At 34.5% G+C, this 19111-nt stretch overlaps 1 protein-coding gene across 3 annotated transcripts in view; it reads right to left on the bottom strand.

The window, feature by feature from the left end:
* Nucleotides 1–19111, bottom strand: part of akap6 (A kinase (PRKA) anchor protein 6) — a 171999-nt gene that overhangs the window by 68471 nt on the left and 84417 nt on the right. For 2 of the 3 annotated variants that reach the window (XM_051133587.1, XM_051133585.1), the window contains exons 8-9: nt 5951–6084; nt 352–472 (exon numbers count right to left, since the gene is read on the bottom strand). In XM_051133587.1, the coding sequence (XP_050989544.1) occupies nt 352–472; nt 5951–6084 (255 nt within the window). The remainder of the gene's footprint in view (nt 1–351; nt 473–5950; nt 6085–19111) is intronic. The other variant, XM_051133586.1, reaches the window with a different exon arrangement.

Here is a 19111-nt window from a genome sequence, read left to right as displayed (position 1 = left end):
TTTCATGTGTGTTACCATGATGGTGTTTAGTGTTTGTATGAATCACACTCTGCACCTTCTGTATATGTTAATATTTAAAAACTGCTTGTGAAAGGCTTTGGTTCATCATGTGACTTTCTCATCACCACCTGCTTTTGGTGGTTATCAGTGTATTACAAAGGTACAAAACAGATTTCAGTACTTCAATAAGTTGGTATATTAACTTCTTATCAGTTAATGAAATTACGGTATTTAAATGTGAAATCCAAGTTAAAACGGTAAAACCAAAAACATTGCCAGCGGATTTTTTTTTTACAGTGTATAAATCAAGTCAAAGTCAACTGTATTTAGCAACTTGAAATGCACATTTACCTTATACAGGTGATGCTGCTGTTCCTCTGACATCATCAGATCATGGCTGTCCGTCACTATAGATTCCATGTCCATCAGCCAATCCCAGAGCTCCTGGTACTCCGCCTCAAACTCTGATAGGCTGGATGAAAGGAAGAAAAATGAGACAGGCAGAAAGAAGTTCACAGCTTCTCCAGCTCAGGTGAGGTCTGGAGAGACAGTGTACGGACATATTTTACCGAGTGAATATTTGACAAGCGGAGGTAATTACACTAGCCCGTTAGCGGGTAGTGCACCGAGGCGCAGTGCGTCGTGGGTATGTGAAGTGTGAAAAGAGTAGGGGAGCACGAGGGATCTTTAACCTGCGCTCTGAGTGACGGCTCGTGAGGCAGAACGTCTTAATTAAACATGACTTCACCTCCCTCTTGCTCAACGCCGCCATCAGCTCGACGGCGAAGCGCATTAAATATTTTTTAACAGCACTGGGATGATTGTATGTGCATACGTTTACACTATAGCCACACACTCATAACAGAGCGTCACCAAGCGCGCACAAACAAACATATTAGCGTCTGAGCTTTGCTTAGATTTGCGTCTCAGCAGGAGGGCCGCATGTTTAGAAACATTAGTGGGAAAATTGTTTGGAATCTGCACTGCTTTTGAGCGCTTTGACAGTCATGTCAAACTAGCACCATTTTCAAGCTGTCCTGTTGTCCCTGAAGAAGAAAAACTATGAATGAGATTACACAAATAACGATCAAAAAAAGGGTGCGAGAGAAAAATCAACATTTCCTTTTTATTTCAATTCAGCACAGACACAAAGGAAACAGGAATGCACTATCGAATGCTAGCACGTATGAAATTTCAACAAGGATAGAGCTGCGAATTAGCATTTCCAAGCAGGCGCTGATTAAACAAAACGACATTGGGGAGTACGTGAAAATTTGAGCCGTGTTTGTACGCAAGACATTGATCAGAACAAAACGGCAAAGACAGCAAATTAGAAACAGTCAGACGTGTGCGGCGGAAGTGTGAAGACTCCCTCAGGCGCTGCGTTCTTCGACTGATATTAAAACTCAATATGCTGTTTGTGAGTTAAACAGCATCTTTCTGTATTCTTGCATACCGTATTGTTTTTCGTACTCTCTTTTTTCCCCCTCACTAACATAAATCTAAATGCTTGTAAAACAAGCTCTCGGGGCATCCAAACAACATTAACAAACGAATAACGAAAAACAAGTAGGAGAAAAAAATGTAAGATCCATTTAGCAAACGTGCATCATGGGATATTGTTCTGTCAGCATCATTTTCTCCTGCTCGCTTTGGTTCGTGAGCAGAACAATTGTACATGCTTTCCTCTAAAACATGAACTCTTCTGAAGATTGATGCCTGCATTTGGGTGAATCTCACAAAAAAAGTGTCACCCTCCAAAAATCATAAGAAAAATTATATAATGTAGAAATTAACCCTAACCCTTTTTCTTTTTTTATTTTTTCAAAAATCTTGTTTTTTATTATGTTATCATGTTTTTATTGTGTTAGTTAGCTAAATAAATATCAAAATAAACCAAATGCAGTTGCATTGAGATTATCTGTATGTGAAACGCACATGAAAAAACATGTTTTTTGAAAATGGTTAAATTGGTTGACTTATCTCAAAAGAGCAATTAGATATAATTCAAATAATAAATATATAACTTTTTATATTTTTTCATTAAATAACTAATAAATACATAATTTTTATTATATGTCAGTAACATTATTTTCATAATTACTGTAAATCCTGTGTGTGTGTCTGTATATATAGAGAGAGAGAGAGAGAGAAAACTTTACTTTGTTTTTCCACTGTAATAATGTAAATGATAATATATTATTTGATTATGTCATTAACATTATTTTCATAATTACTGTAAATCCTGTATGTGTCTATATATATAGAGAGAGAGAGGGAGAGAGAGAGAGAGAAAGAGAGAAAACTTTACTTACTGTAATAATGTAAATAATGATAATATATTATTTGATTGTCATTAACATTATTTTCATATTTACTGTAAATACTGTGTGTGTGTGTGTATGTATGTATATTTATTTATGTACATATAAAACTATATATATATATATAAACGTATATCAAAATGTGACTTTAAAATATCTTTGTTGTTTTTCCACTGTAATATGAAAAAAAGTATAAATAATAATATATAATTTTATTATGTCAGTAACATGATTTTCATAATTACTGTGTGTATATATTTATTTATTTGTGTGCGTGTGTGTGAATATATATATATATATATATATATATATATAAACAAACACGTCTATATCAAAATGTGACTTTAAAATATCTTTATGCTGTTTTTCACAGTAATAACAAAAATAATAAATAAATAAATATATATAAATATATAAATTCACAGCTATATTAAAAAGTGAACTCAAAATGTCATTTGGACGTTGTTTGTCCACAGTAATAAAGATAATAATATTACTAATAATAATTTAATAATTACTCCGAATATAAATAACAAGTGACACATCATAGTTCATGGCTCCAATGCAAACTAAAAGCTAGTGGATTTCAAAAAAGGTTCAACATGCCCAAATTATTTATAAATTTACATTATTAATTCTAGTTAAAATTCTATTTCAAACTAAAAATGCGTCAGCACAGAAAAGAAAACTCATCAAAGCACTTTATGGCCTGTTTACAGAAAAAAATTATTTCTTATTTGTTTCCATACTTTTTTTTTTTTTTACTTGAAAGGTTTTGTGAGATTCATCCACCTGTTCATCAGATCTCACACATGGATTTCTCACACGTTTTTGTCGACAAGCATTAGCCGTTAGCCACTTGAAACGGGCTCCTCGGGGTCAGCGCAGCACTGACACTCCTGTGAGACAGAAATGGATGCCTCTCCGTCTTTCTTTCTTCTCAAATCCGTTTAACGTCAACGCGCCCCCCACTCAGCACCGCGCCACCTTTCTAAGAGGGGGGAGGTGGTCTAATTCATCACCGCTCACCCTGAGCCTCACCGGGAAAGGTTGGCCGGCTGTATTGACACCCCTCACATCTCATACGAAGTGACAGTTTTATAGAAAGAGCTCTTTAATTTATGGTGCTAATCCCTGGCGCCTAATGCGGGGACTTAACATCTCCTTTTCACCGCTGTCTGTTGTGTTTCCCCTCGTCTCTCCTCTCCTGGAGAGGGCTTTTGATTCCTGAATGGCAGGCGTCCCGTTTCTATCAGGTGCGAGGGGATGCTGGGAGCCGCGGCGGTGGGCGTCAGCCCTTGATGAGGCCGGCGAGCCGAAGAGAGGCACCGGAGGCCATCGAGTTCGACAGCGCCTCCCTTAAGACATGTTTCCATGCAAAGGTAAGGGCCAAAGAGTCAAAACAATGAATCCTTGAGCAGGCAGCTCATCATTAAAATTCAAAGGATCATTATGGGTTTTTTACTGCAAAATAAATCATTACGACGAGAAGCTTAAAAGGATTAAAACGATGTTTGATTCAAAGCCAAGCCGAGGACTCCGATCCGGACTCTACGGTTAACATTCAGGACTTTACTGGATCAGGACAGAGAGAGGGGGAGGATAGAGAACTAATGGACCACCAAATAAAAGGATTAGTTATTTAAGGAAAGAAAAAAAAGATGATGCAAGTCTGTAACCACATGAGGAACCACTAAGTAGCATTAGAGAAAGGTTACTGCAGGCCCTTAAAATAAACCTAATCTACAGTATTGATCAAACAGCAAGATATTTATAAAAACAAAAGAACCGAGGCACTAAATATATAAAATATACTGCAGGAAGTTATTGGCTTTCTAAGTCAGCATCATAATACTCACGGAAGCCCTTAAGTGAAGGATTTGAAATGTTCTACACAACAAATCCACAAATCCAAACTAAGTCAAGACTTGACTTCCAAACAGTATTAATTGTCACTTTAATAGAAAATACCATTGATGAAAACATCGCAAGACATAAACACGTGCACTCCCTACACCCTAAAAATAAAGGTGCTGCACGATGCCATAGAAGAACTGTTTTTGTCTAAATAATTCCATAAAGAACCTTTAACATCTGGAGAACCTTTCTGTTTCACAAAAGGTTTTTGCTAAATTGGAAAAACTTATTTTGTACTTAATGCACTTTAATTGTCTGAAAGTAGTGCTGAAGTCTAACTAAAGATATACTTAATTATATTCGATTGTGCTGAAGTAAAACTATTTCAAATTTACTTTAGGTACACTTTAAATATTTTGCATTTAAAGACCAATCATACAACCCTCATCAAAAGTGACATTAGAACATATTTTAGGCTTAATATTAAAACATGTGCATTGTGCACAAGTAGTACTCCAAATAAAGTTTAATTACAATTTTATATCAGTAAGTCTCAAGCCATATGTCAGCAAATATGTTAGTAGACTTGAACTATGTGTAATTCAGACAAAACAGTCTATTTGTCATATAAACTCATTACTTAATTTTATATTTGATAAACGCTTTGCATTAAAAACAATATAAAAATATAAAAATATTTTATAAAAATGTAAAAACATAAATATATGAATATAAATGTATTTTTATTAAGTTAATATTATTATTTATTAAGTTTGGTCTTTTTTGCACATTTGTTATTAATTTTTGTAAAAAAAATTTGAGTAAAACAGACTAAAATACTGACTAAATTTATAGCACATTTTCAATTCAATACAAAATTCAATACAAAATTTCAATACAGCATTAGACTAAATTACCCGCTCTTAAATGTTTTCAATACAATGGTAAACAATGCAATAGTATAAATGTACGTACATACTGTAATAGTACATTTTAGTGATTATTAGTGGTACTTTTCAGTATTTAATGTCTTAATAGTCAACATTTCTTTCACTTTGTCCACTTGGATTTACTTTTTCACTAAGCTAGCCATGGTGATTTCTGGGATTGCATTCTCCATGAAGGACACCCCTGGTAATAAAAAGTAATAGATTTAAAATGCATTTATTTTATACTAAGCATGGTTCAACTCTATTTACATCTTTACTGACATGTGTGATCCTGGACCGCAAAACCATTCATAAGGGTCTGATTTTGACTGTTTTTTTTAATAAATAAGCTTTCCATTGATGTATGGTTTGTTAGGATATGACAGTATTTGGCTGAGATACAACTATTTGAAAATCTGGAATCTGAGGGTGAAGATATACTAATAATTAAGCTTTATTTGGAGTACTACTTGTGCACAATGCACATTTCTTAATATTAAGCCTAAAATATGTTTTAATGACACTATTGATGAGGATTGTATGTTTTTTAAATAATATCAGTCTTTCTATGCAAAATATTTAAAGCATAAATAAAGCATACTTGCAATAGTTCCACTTTAGCACAAACAGATATACTTAAGTATATCTTTAGTTGGACTTCAGCACTACTTCCACACAATTAAAGTGCACAAAAGTGTACAAAATTAGTTGTTCCAATTTAGCAGATGAAACAAATGTATTTTAAATACATTTTGGTATATTTATTTTTCACTAGGGACACGTGATGCTGCTTTCAAATATGACCAGAAATTAGGTATCTAAACACATCTCCCATCGTACCTGTTAGACTTGGACATCAGTGTGAAGTCGACGCTTCTGCTGTTGGAGCAGTACTGCTGACTTTTAAGTTTCACTCTCATCTGATCCAGAACATCTTTCTGGGCCTCTCGATGGCTCTGTTGGACCTCCACCTGCTGACACCAAAACAAACAGAGAGAAGGAATCAGAAGAGATATCATTTCAGCAACCTCAATTACCTCGACGCCATTGATCCCACTTCAAGAACTATTAAAAAACAATAAACTATTAGAAGTGGCGAAACTATTAAACTAATTCAGACTTCAAGCATTTAGCCGAATCAATACGGCAGCAATAAAGAGCGACGCTCGAAACTGGCGTCGCTCCATTGCAGCAAAGGAGCGTGTTGGTTTTCAGCAGTGATTAGGAAGCACTTGTACATGCTTTTCAAATCAGATGGAAAAAATATGTATTTCTCCTCGGTGCTTGAGAAAATTGGCTACATTGGTTTGACGGAGATCAGTTATTGTGCAAAATACAAGGCGATGAATGAGCGAGCCAATAAAATCTCCAACAGACGGCTTTGATTTTTTGCTCATTTCTCAACACTTTATGAAGCGCGCCGGCTTCGCATTCTCCACCGAGCGCCGGCGCCTGCTCGGCAGATGCCTCTGGAAAGGTCAGACGATTCCATGAATGTAAACTGCTCCTCAATCAAAGCTACCCTTGATAATAAACAAGAAAATCAACAGAAAGATGTGTCGCTTTTTCATTCCATTTATTGGGCGGGCATCAAACGCCGGGGCTCGGGCGCTTTTGCTCATTTGGGAGGAATGAAATGAACCTAACTAGGAGCTCTAGAAAATTAGCGGCGCGAGCGCGCAGACTTCTCCTCTCCCTCCTCGGAGGAATTTGCTTTCATTTGCCTTCATTTTTGATTCACTCGGCTGGCTCGCCGATGCCATGTCAGGATCCTAATTACTCAATCCCACCGGAGCGGCTTACACACACAATAATAACCGATGCCCACCTCCGACAAAAGCAATTTCTCCGAGCCACCTTGAGCCTAAGGACGGCTCAGCCCAGCACGCCACTTCGCTTTCGAGTCGAGGACATTGTCGTGATGGAGATTCGCCTCTCTTGTGGCTTGCTTGTGGCTAAGATGCATTTGCATTGATCTGGCAGAATTACCCATCTGTATTAAAAACGCAGAGCTCAAATGTATTAGAAATCTATAAAGGCATCGGCGTCGGAGCGTCTGCAAGATGCGGCTCCCATGGGCGAATATGAAAAATGTCAATAGCGAGCACGTAAACCTACATTCATCAGCACTTGAAGGAGAAATCGGGCTATTGATGAGCGTTTGTCTCCTCGTGCCATAATGTACGCAGAGCCCGTTCCCACAATGCAGTGCAATCAGTGTCTGAGATAAAGGCTAAGCTTTCGTAATCTCAAGGCAGACAATGTCAACCAAAGAAAACACATGTAAGCCCAGGACTTAAAAGCAAAGCGTTGCTTAATTAATTTTCCTATGGGCTGGAGTGCTCCACATCACCCGCTGCACTAAAAGCCACTCTCGGCTACGACCTCCGTACGAACGTGAAGTGGTAAATAACCGCCCTGATCCAGCGCACCACGGTACGGCTGGATCTCCCGCCGCCGCCTCCCGGCCCATTTAAAGATATTCTTATTCAAATATGCAGACAGAAGGGATTTGCGTGTGAATCTCCCGTATACTTATTTCAAACAGAATCATTCAAAAACCTCCCGCGCTGCCTCTCTCTCTCGCGCGCCGTCAAAAGAGGTCTTGCTTTAAACTGCTAATATGGCAGGAATCTATATGAATTCAATCATTTGATGAATGCTTACCTCCATCCCTCGAGTGAAATCGAGACTCGGATGTCAGTAAAATCTGCTGAATCGAGTCATTTTGGGCGCTTTTGTTTACATGCCTGTGACTGTTTCACGTCTTCTGGGATGTTTCCACTGTCAATCATGAGCTGAAACTGTGGCCATTATCACTTCCTACATCTTGTCAGACTATATGCACTTCACATTATCAATTAATGTGTATCAACTAAACAGCTGGTAGCTACGGAACCCCTTTTCCACCACTGAATAAAAAATAAAAAAGGTTGTTGCGACTTCTCACAACTTTTTTTCGTTTGCGATATAAACTCACAATTGCGAGTTATGAAGTCAGAATTACGAGATATAAACTCACAATTCCAACTTTTTTCTCAGAATTGCGAGTTAACTCAATTGCGAGTTATAAAGTGAGAATTGCGAGATAGAAACTCGCAACTGTGAGTTATAAAGTCTGGATTTCAAGATATAAACCAAGATATAAACTCTCAATTCCAACATTTCCTCAGAACTGCATGATATAAACTTAGTTGCGAGTTATTAAGTGGGGCTGCGAGATATAAACTCAGTTGCGTGTTATGAAGTCAGAACTGCGAGATATACTCAAACATTTTTTTGCAGAATTGCGATTTATCTCAATTGCGATTTATGAAGTCAGAATTGTGAAACATAAACTCATAATTCTGGCTTTTTTCTCAGGATGCGTGATATAAACTCAATTGCGAGCTATGAGGTCAGAATTGTGAGATATAAACTCACAATTCCAACTTTTTTCTCAGAATTGCGTGATATAAACTTAATTTCGTGTTATGAAGTCAGAATTACAAGATATAAACGTAGAATTCTGACTTTTTTCTCAGAATTGCATGATATAAACTTAATTGCGAGTTATAAAGTCAGAATTGCAAGATATAAACTTATTCTTCTTTTCTCAGAATTGCGAGATATAAACTCAGTTGCAAGTTACAAAGTCAGAATTGCGAGATATAAACTCATAATTCTGACTTTTTTTTTTAGAAATGCGTGATATAAACTCAACAGCGTGTTATGAAGTTAGAATTACGTGATATAAACTCACAATTCCAACTTTTTTTCTCAGAATTGCGATTTAACTCAATTGCGAGTTATAAAGTGAGAATTGCAAGATATAAACTCAATTCTGACATTTTTTCTCAGAAATGCATGATATATTGCGAGATATGAAGTCAGAACTGCGAGATATACTCACAAACTTTTTTGCAGAATTGCGATTTAACTCAATTGCGACTTATAAAGTCAGAATTGTGAAACATAAACTCATAATTCTGAATTTTTTTTTTTAGAAATGCGTGAAGGTCAGAATTGCGAGATATAAACTCATAATTCTGACATTTTTTCTCAGAAATGCATGATATAAACTCAATTGTGAGTTATAAAGTCTGAATTGCAAGATATAAACTCACAATTTCAACTTATATAAACTTATAAACAAGATATAAACATTTTTTTTTCTCAGAATTGCGTGATATAAACTCATAATTCTGACTTTTTTTTAGAAATGCGTAATATAAACTCAGTTGCGAGCTATAAGGTCAGAATCGCGAGATATAAACTCACAATTCCAACTTTTTTCTCAGAATTGCGATTTAACTCAATTGCGAGTTATAAAGTGAGAATTGCAAGATATAAACTCATAATTCTGACATTTTTTCTCAGAAATGCATGATATAAACTTAGTTGTGAGTTATAAAGTCAGGATTGCGAGATATATACTTAGCTGCGTGTTATGAAGTCAGAACTGCGAAACATACTCAGAACTGCGATTTAACTCAACTGTGACTTATAAAGTCAGAATTGTGAGACATAAACTCATAATTCAGCCTTTTTTCTCAGAATTGAGTGATATAAACTCATTTGCGAGTTATAAAGTCAGAATTGCAAGATATAAACTCAATTGTGAGTTATAAAGGTAGAATTGTGAGATACAAAGTCACAATTCCAACATTTTTTTCTCAGTACTGTGTGATAAAAACTCGCAATTTTTAGTTATAAATCCAATTTAAAGTCCAAGACTGACATGTTCCCAAAATTGCGAGTTCTATCTTACAATATCTCACAGTTCTGACTTCATAACTTTTATCTCTCAATTCTGACTTTATAACTTGTAATTGCGAGTTTACAAAAAAAAAAAACAAAACAAAAAAAAAAAATCACACAATTCTGATTTAATTTCTCACAATTGTGAGTTTATATCAGAATTGCAAGATGTAAATTCGCAATTGCGAGAAAAAGGTCAGAATTGTGAGATAAAAAGTCGCAATTACTTTTATTTTTTATTCAGTGGTGGGAAAAAAACAATACATTTTTTACATTCCTGATGAAAACCACCACAGTGCAAAAATAGTTGATAGTGCATGCTAAATAGTTGCTTACTGCCTCTCATTAGATTCTTGTTTTATCATCCCAGTTGCTTAGAAAAAATAATAGCACACACTCCTGAACAAGCTGCATGATTTGAGGTGTCATGTCAGTAACACTAATAGGACACTAAATATGAACAACAGAACAAAAGGCAAACACCACTAAAAACCCCTCTGTTTTTTTAAAGAGAAAAGAGAAATAATAATGAGAACAAGAAAAACGTCAATAATAGTAAAGTATTAAAGGCCCGTCAGGCAACGCGTGAACAGACCTGACTGATTTGCCTTCATAAGCTAGACAGGACTGCTAAAAATCTGCAGATTGTGATTAAAAAACATGCACTGGAGGAAAACAATCACAGACATGATCGTCCTTGAGCTTTGAGGCACATGTGTTTCACATCGAACAGGAGGGCGAAATTCATCGGGATCAAATATAATCCAAACAGAATTGAGTAACGCTCTTCTGTTGCTTCATGTGCAATGAAAAAACAGAGTGAGAGAGAGAAAGAGAGAGACAGAGGGGAAGACGATTCATGTGGCAGCAGTGCAAACAGGACAGAGTCTCATTGAAAGCAGCTGGGGAATGAAGAGAAACAAGAAAAATGTGATGTGGAAAAAAAAAGCAGGTGAACTGCTGGACAGGGGCCGATGGATACCTCCTAAATTCAACATTTAAGCTATGTGACAAAACACAGGGGTCGCTCATTTCTTTATCGTCTGCTCTGAATGCGAGGAGCGTTGCGGCGAGATTGAAAACGGTGGGAAGTCTCCCGCCACCCCGGCCCCCCCAGCGACCGGTGTTCAAAACAGCCAGAACATACATCGGCCTGTTTGAAATGTCTCCCATCAGGTCGGTCCTGATGTTCAGAGGCAGCGTCGGAGGCGAGCGACGCGCACGCAGGCATGCTCGGAAAATAAATTCAGTCGGGAGTTGTGTGGGGTCGAGACGGCAGCTGTAAATGGCCGAGGGTTCTATCAAAGCAGCTCATAAATTTACAAATACGCCAGCAAAGCTTCACCTCCGCAAACTCTACACGCGTCTGAAAAAAGCTGTCGTATTGCGTAAAAAAGAAAAGAAAACCAAATTCCCCAATTGTCATTTAAGAGGCTGTATTTCATTCGAGTGTTTTCACTTTCACCAGCAGGAAAAATAACGTGCTGCTATTCCTGACGGCCGGCTTTTTTTCTCGTTCTCACTCCTCGGAAAAGTTACGAGGGGAGATTATTTTTGAGGGGAGCGGGCCTCCGAGGAGCTGTAGAAGGCATGAAACTCATTTGGAAACTATTACCTTCAAATCACTAGTCATAAAGGCAGGATTTAATGTGTGGTGGGGTCTTCTGACATGAATCACGCAAGTTTATAGCTCAAAATAATGGCGATTATTACAGTGTTGTCAGACAGAAGTTGCTCTCGTTCCTTCACGCTTATCTGTCTTTTGCAGCTAACCAGCTGCTGATACGACCGCATTCATTTGCAGTTGTTTGACTGCTTGGTCAAATAAATTGGATTATGTATGCACTAAAAACACAGGGGGTCATATTTCTATGGCTATCTACGCTGTCGCCGGAATAGATGCCACCACAGGTGCAAGATGAATTGGTCGTGCTTTATCAAACGAGCACTTGGCAACATGCAAAATGTGTTACATTATTCAATTAAGATTCTTCAAGTTAGGTTCTTCTAGATGCAAAGTACCTTTAAGGTAAGTCAGTTCACTTGGTGGGCATTTTAGCAATGCACTTGTGCAGCTATGGAGCACAGTAGTCGGGTTTAGATAAAATCACATTCATTTTTTATCATTTGAGAATCTGAGAGAAATTGAGGCTCAACCAATCAAAAAGGTCACTGTTAGAGTGAAGACAAAAATAAAAGAAAAAGAGCTCAGCGATGATTTCTCACTAAAGTAAAGCATTGCAAATATTCATAGACTGTCTCCATATGCATTTTGTATTTCTTAATTTTTAGCAAAAATAAAACATCATTTTCATACTGTTATACTGTTCAAAAGTTTGGGGTCGGTACTATTTTTTTTATGTTTTTGAAAGTCTTGTTAAGACTGTTTTTATTCAAATAAAAAACATAATCTTAAATATTATTCAAATTTAAAATAACTGTTTCTATTGTTATATATTTTAAAATGTAATTTTTCCTGTGATGCAAAGCTGAATTTTCACATCATTACTGTGTCAACAAGTGTCACATGATCCTTCAGAAATCATTCTATTATGCTCATCTAAAACAAATGATTTGCCATACACACTCCAAAGTCACAAACTGAAGCAAATGATTCGCAAACTCACACCAAAATCCTGATCTGAATCAAATGTTTCACGCTCCGAAGTTCTGATCTAAAGCAAAACATTCGCAAACCTGCTCTGAAGTTCTGATCTAAATCAAAAATCAAAAGTCCTGATCTGAATAATGATTCCTGAACCATCATTTCAGATCAGGACTCACTGAATCAAGTAAATCATTTGACTTAAATCAGATCGTTGTGTATCACAAATCTTTGATTTGAATCATTCAATTTGTTAAATGATTCATGAACTCGTTCTAATCTAAATTAAATGATTCACAATATGCAATTTGAAGTCCCGATTTAAAACAAATGAATTGGAGCACTTCGAATACAGTGAATCATTTTGTGATACAATGATTAAAATGATTTGCGAACCATCATTTCAGATCAGGACTTATTTGTTTTTATTTGAATCATTTGATTTAGATTGGAACTTAGCGTATTGCAAATCTTTTCATCAAATGATTCACAATACATACTCCAAATTCCTGATCTAAATAAAATGATTCACAATATGCAAAGTTGCGATCTAAATCAAATGATTCGTAATTTGAAGTCCCGATCTAGGTCTAATGACTCATTCTGAAGTTCCGATTTAAATCAAATGAATCGCGATACGCGATCCGATTGGAGCGACTGGACCGATTCATTACAAGTGATGTTGAAATTCCAAAATGAATGGCTCTTTTAATTTGATCTGGTTTTTGCTAGTGAATCTAGCAGTGAATCATTTGTGATCTTTTCAAGCCGCATTTAAACTGCATTTTGGAAGTCCAAAATCGGGGCACCATACCAGTCTATTATATGGGGAAAAATGCTGAAATGTTTTCCTCAAAAAGCAGAATTTCTTTACGACTGAAGAAAGAAAGACATGAACATCTTGGACGACAAGCGGGTGAGTACATTACATGTGAATCTTCATTTTGGAAGTGGACTTCTCCTTCAAGATTCTGGTTGTTTTTTTTACTAAATATTGTATGAATGAATGTTCAGAAAGAATGTTGCTTCAAATAAAACGGAATGATTCATATTTTAGATTGTTGGTTTGGTTCAATTGCTTAGAACCTCTTATTGAAGAATATTTTGAGAGGCCAGTAGAGAAAATAACTAAGAAAAATACTTCTGAGATCAAGACAGCTGGAAAAGTGGGCAATCACTGCTGTGCTCCATTTTCCAGTCAGCTCCAATGTACTCAAATGGAGAGGAAAAATCATTTTTTTCAAGGTTACCTTTCATACTTTAAACCAGTGATAAAATAAACAAATACTTTAACTGAAATTAAACTAAAGCAAGTACAAAACCAGCTGATGCTTGTAACAGAGAAAGATGATTGGCTCCTTTGCCTAAAAGGCAGGGCTTCTATTTCTACCTCTATCTCTTCTATCTTCTATCTCTTTGGCACCATATTGAGAACTGCAATGTCACCCATTCATCTTTGTACGAGTGGACCGTCTCTGCTAGACATGCCAATGGTCAGTGCCGCTCAAGCTGCTGAAATGAATGATTTCTGGTGGCAGTAAATCTCTGCACGTGTGAACGCCCCTGTGTACTGTCTCTGCTAAATGTCAAATATCTTCTAATGCACCATCATGTCTTAAGACAGCGTTTTAAATATGTATTTTTAAAAAGCCCTCACTCTAAATCTAATTGATGAGGTCAGGATAAATTTTTAATTGGTAATAAGAGATGACTTACATTTAGCTTAAAGCAAAACAACTCCTTTGACCTTGACATGAAAGCGAGCTTTTGTCCCCGCGAAACGCGTCAGGCCTTTACCTGCGCGTGCTGCCGCCCCTTTAAGAAATATCTTTGAAAGCTTTAGCTCCTGCAACATTTATCAGGGCGTGAAATTAGCAATTGCTAGGAGCCAAATTGCTGCTTCTTATTTAATGTTGTTGCTGAAAGGTGACATTTAATCGCTGATCCTTGCTTCCATGGAGTCTAAGCAGCCCGAGACACATGCAGGAAAAGGCGCGGGGGTCTGAAACAATGTTCGCGTTATGGATTATTCAGGCAGGGGGTCTTATTGATCGGGTGATCATTTTCAATCTAATAGAGACCATCTTCGCTTTAATATGGTCTTGCTTTGCTTTAGCTTTGTCATGCATGCCAAGCAATCACACCAGGTGTGTGTCAAGAATGTCAGAGTAGATTCTGCCGTCATAGACGGGTGATGGGAAACATCTGGGTCATTATACAGAAACGGGTTCGTGTGCCTCTCATATATACAGTATGTGTGTTACTGTAGGCATTTTATGTCAACAAAAAGATTATTTGAAACATTTGCATGTATTTTTTGGCCAGCTACTAGTTGTAATAGTACATATGCAATATAACAAACCAACATATAGGTGCAAATCCTTTTCTTATAAATATCTGCAGTCTCAAAACCTTTAACAGAATGGCTATAATGTCAAATTAAACCTTAAAAATATTTGAACACTTAAAAGTCACACTTAAACGAGCAGAAATCTTTTTGCACTATGTAGCAACATTTTAAACTAAGTTTTACTTATTTATTTATAGTTCAAAAGTTTGGGATCAGTAAGATTTTTAAAAAAATATTGTGAAATATTATTGCAATTTAAAATAACAGTTTAATATTTTAATTTATTTTAAAATATAATTTATTTCTGTGGTGCAAAGCTAAATTTTCATCAGTCATTACTCCAGTCTTCAATGTCACACAATCCTTCAGAAATCATACTAATATGCTGATTTATTATCAATTTTGGAAACAGTTTTATTTTTTTGGAACTTGTGATATGTTTTCAGGAATTTTTGCTAAATAAAAGGTTAAGAACAGTGTTTATTCAAAATCGTTTTTTTTTCCAACAATATAAGTCTTTATTATCACTTTTTATCAATTTAACACACCCTTGCTAAATAAAAGTATTAATTGCTTTCAAAGAAAGAAAGAAAAAAATGTAATGACCCAAACTTTGAACAGTAGTGTATATTGTTACAAATTTCTATTTATTTTAATAGAAACAAGTGTTTCCAATATTGATAATACATCAGCATATAATAATGATTTCTGACAAATCATTTGACACTAAAAACTGTAATGATGCTAAAAATTCAGCTTTGCATAAATAAATAAATTCTACTATTAAAACAGAAAACCACTATTTAAAATTGCAATAATATTTCATACTATTACTGTTTTTTCTGTCTTTTTAATCATAAATGCAGCCTTGATGAGCAGAAAAGACTTTTGAAAGGCAGTGTATTATATATAAAGAAAAATTATTAAAAAATATCACAAGCATTAAAAGTTATTGCAAATGAGCTACTATTGACTTAATTTCTCTCTATTGAATATTTAGTGTATTTTATTATTATTTGCTATTACTATTTATTATCATTTGTTTACTATATTGTCAAGAATTTCTTTTTTTTCTTGTTAACGTTGGTGCATATATATATATATATATATATATATGTGTGTGTGTGTACATTTGTAAGTACGTGTATATATGAGTATGAATGCTTTTTTCTTATGAAATTTATTGATCAGCATGGATGTAATTCCATGGATGAGGGTCGAATGATTGTTGAATTGACTTTGTACTGAAAAACCTAAAATAAATAAATAAAAAAATAATAATAAAAAAAGTTTTGAGACAACATATTTTGTGCATATTTAAGTGTGACTCAAGTGTTCAAATTCATTTTGGGGTATGCATGGATTAAAATATGTTAATTTGAATTCAAATCGAATTATTTACACTTTAGCACATTATAAATCACATTTGAAGTTTATAATAGTAGAAACATTTAAAAAAAAAAAAAAAATCACCTTTTCAAAATGGAAAAGGTTTCATAGAATGACCCGTCTAACAGATCGAGCATCACAGATTACACGCTCTCACAAATATGACTATAATCACAATATGCCAATCCTCTCTGCAAACGCAGCTCTTAAATGAAAGCAGAAGAGAAGAAAAACAGCGAGCATTTGGTTTGACTACTTCAGTGCGACCTGCTTCAAAATCCCCCGACTTCAATTCCTCGCCGCTTTTCAACAAAGCGAGACGGCATGCATCAAGCGGCTTAGATGAAGATATTTTGAAAACTGAGCCAAGCGCTTCGGGCAGGTGTTACATGAGAATCCATTAATATAGGTAATTAACATTAGCCACCATTTTAATTAACATGCAAACTAATTAGGAAATAATTAAGTAACATAAAAAAAATCCGATCTTCATTTGAAATCGGAAGGAGACGGTATCGCGGTTACCTTGACGCGCTTTCTTTTGAGGTTTGGGAAGCAGAAATGAGCTGTTTTATTTTTTGTGTGCGAGAGTTCGAGATGAAAGCAGGTTGTTTGTCAAAGTGGATTGTGGTCAAATGAAACTATAAACCGCCGGTAGATCAGACTGATATCTAGAGGATAGATTGAGCTCTACTGACCACTCTGAGCTGAACAGACTGAAGTCAAACACTGTGTCAGTGTATTAAAGCACAAAGACACATCAGTCGTCAGAGCCACTGCCCGCAGGCCTGCGTGTGTGTGTGTGTGTGTGTGAGAGAGAGAGAGAGAGAGAGAGAGAGACAGCAGAGCAGCTCGATCCCCACTGAGATACACTACTGTCAAAAGCCTCATGTATTAGCAAGAACTAATCCACATTTACAGAAAAAGGGGTTAATTATACCTCAAATTTACCCCAGTACGACACATTCCCAGATCATCATTCTTTGTTCATTATCAACTAATCAAAGCTCTTTAATTATAGCGGTAGAGGTATGGGTTCGAGTAAGGAACAGACCAAAATTAGCACTCACCAAGCTTACTAACCAGTTAGCTGGTAACTGCTGCAAAATGCATCATCAAACAGAATAAACACTGTTTAATGTTTTTTAATTTCGCAGTCTAAACGTGAAAAATACATATTACTGTACTTAGAAATGAGGAGTAATAATGCATTACATGTGTGTGTGACTGTGTAATACCTCTTACAAATGAAAATAATAAATAAATAAATATAAATAATAAAAATAATTATCTCAGGAATAAATTACATTGTAAAATTACAAAAAAACATACATTTTTTAACTGTAATAATACTATCATTATTTTATATTACTAATACTATAGTAATATAAAACAATATTACTGTTTTTTATGTTTGACATATTTGATATGTTTACATATAGTATACTGTGTGTGTGTAAATGTGTAACAATTGATGGCTAAATACACAGATAATTAAAAAAAATTTGATCTGTTTTACATATTTTCAGCAAAAATATGTAAAACAGATACATACAATAATAAATATACTATACTACAAAAATATATTATAAAAATAAATATAATATTGAAAAACAAATATACTATAAAATCTAAACTTAAATCTAAACTTATATTTATATTATACAATATATGATATTATATATTATTTATATACTATTTAACCTCTGCAATATATATAGGGTGCACATATGTTTTTCAGTCTGGTTCTCATGAGAGAATAATTAATAATAATAATAATAATAATAATAATAATGATAATAATAATAAAATTAAATAAACAAAATAATTAATTATGTTAATACTATTATATTTTAAAATATAACAGAAATATAATACTTCTATAATAAAATATAAAAAAATTAAAATATAAGATTATTTTTATAATATTACATACCATTTAGTTTGGTGGTCACACTGCACAGAGCGTTGATTAAATATAAATTAATTAAATACAAATATACATTAAATCTAACTTTAAAAAATAAAATAATAGTAATAATAGTATTTTATGATTTATTTAGTTAATTTTTATTACAATTAAAATAATAAACAAAATAATTAAGAAAGTGTAATAATACTATTTTTTTTAAAGCGTTAAATAAATATAATAAAATATAAAAACTAAATAAATATTTATTTCTCTTTCTCTCTATTATATTGTATATTATGACATCATATAATAATAGTTATATACTATTTAACCCCTGTAATTTGGTTTGGTGGCCATTACATATAACTATAAAAAATAAAATAATTCATAATAGTAATAATAATATTGTTGTGTTTTATTTAGTTAAACTAAAATAATAAAATAAAATAATTAATAAAGTGTGATAATACTATTATATTTTAAAATAAATATAATACAATTTCTAAAATAAAATATAAAAAAATAAATAATTTTTTCTATATACTACATAGATATTTCCACACATATGAAAATCAAGAAAAATAGCAACAAACTTAAACCATTGATATTTCATATTGATTTTTCAAATTAAAAAGCATAATTTGTTTGTGTATATCATTTTTGTGTACAGTTTAGGGTTAATACGAATGACCAGCATGTTTTCTTAATAAACCAGCCATTGGTAGCTTTGGCACCAAGTTAGCTCTGGATCCTGTGGATAGTCTATGAGACTATGATTGGATCATAATGTTGTTCCATGAACAAAAAGGCATGTTGATCCAGGAACACGTTGCGCTTCACATCATGCCACAGCGGTTAAAGCCGCCTCCAAATGTCAACATTAACTCAGTACCAGCAATTAGACTTTGATCAGAACAGGATTGAGAACGTCTTAATACGTCTGTCATCGGTATGACTCAGTGTCCTTGGCAGAGCGATTCTAATATTCGCCAGGCGTTTTCCAAG

The sequence above is a fragment of the Labeo rohita genome, chromosome 17 (genome assembly GCF_022985175.1).
Source record: "Labeo rohita strain BAU-BD-2019 chromosome 17, IGBB_LRoh.1.0, whole genome shotgun sequence".
Lineage (NCBI taxonomy): Eukaryota > Metazoa > Chordata > Actinopteri > Cypriniformes > Cyprinidae > Labeo > Labeo rohita.
Note: the sequence above shows the minus strand (reverse complement) of the source record. Positions and strands in the feature narration are given on the sequence as shown.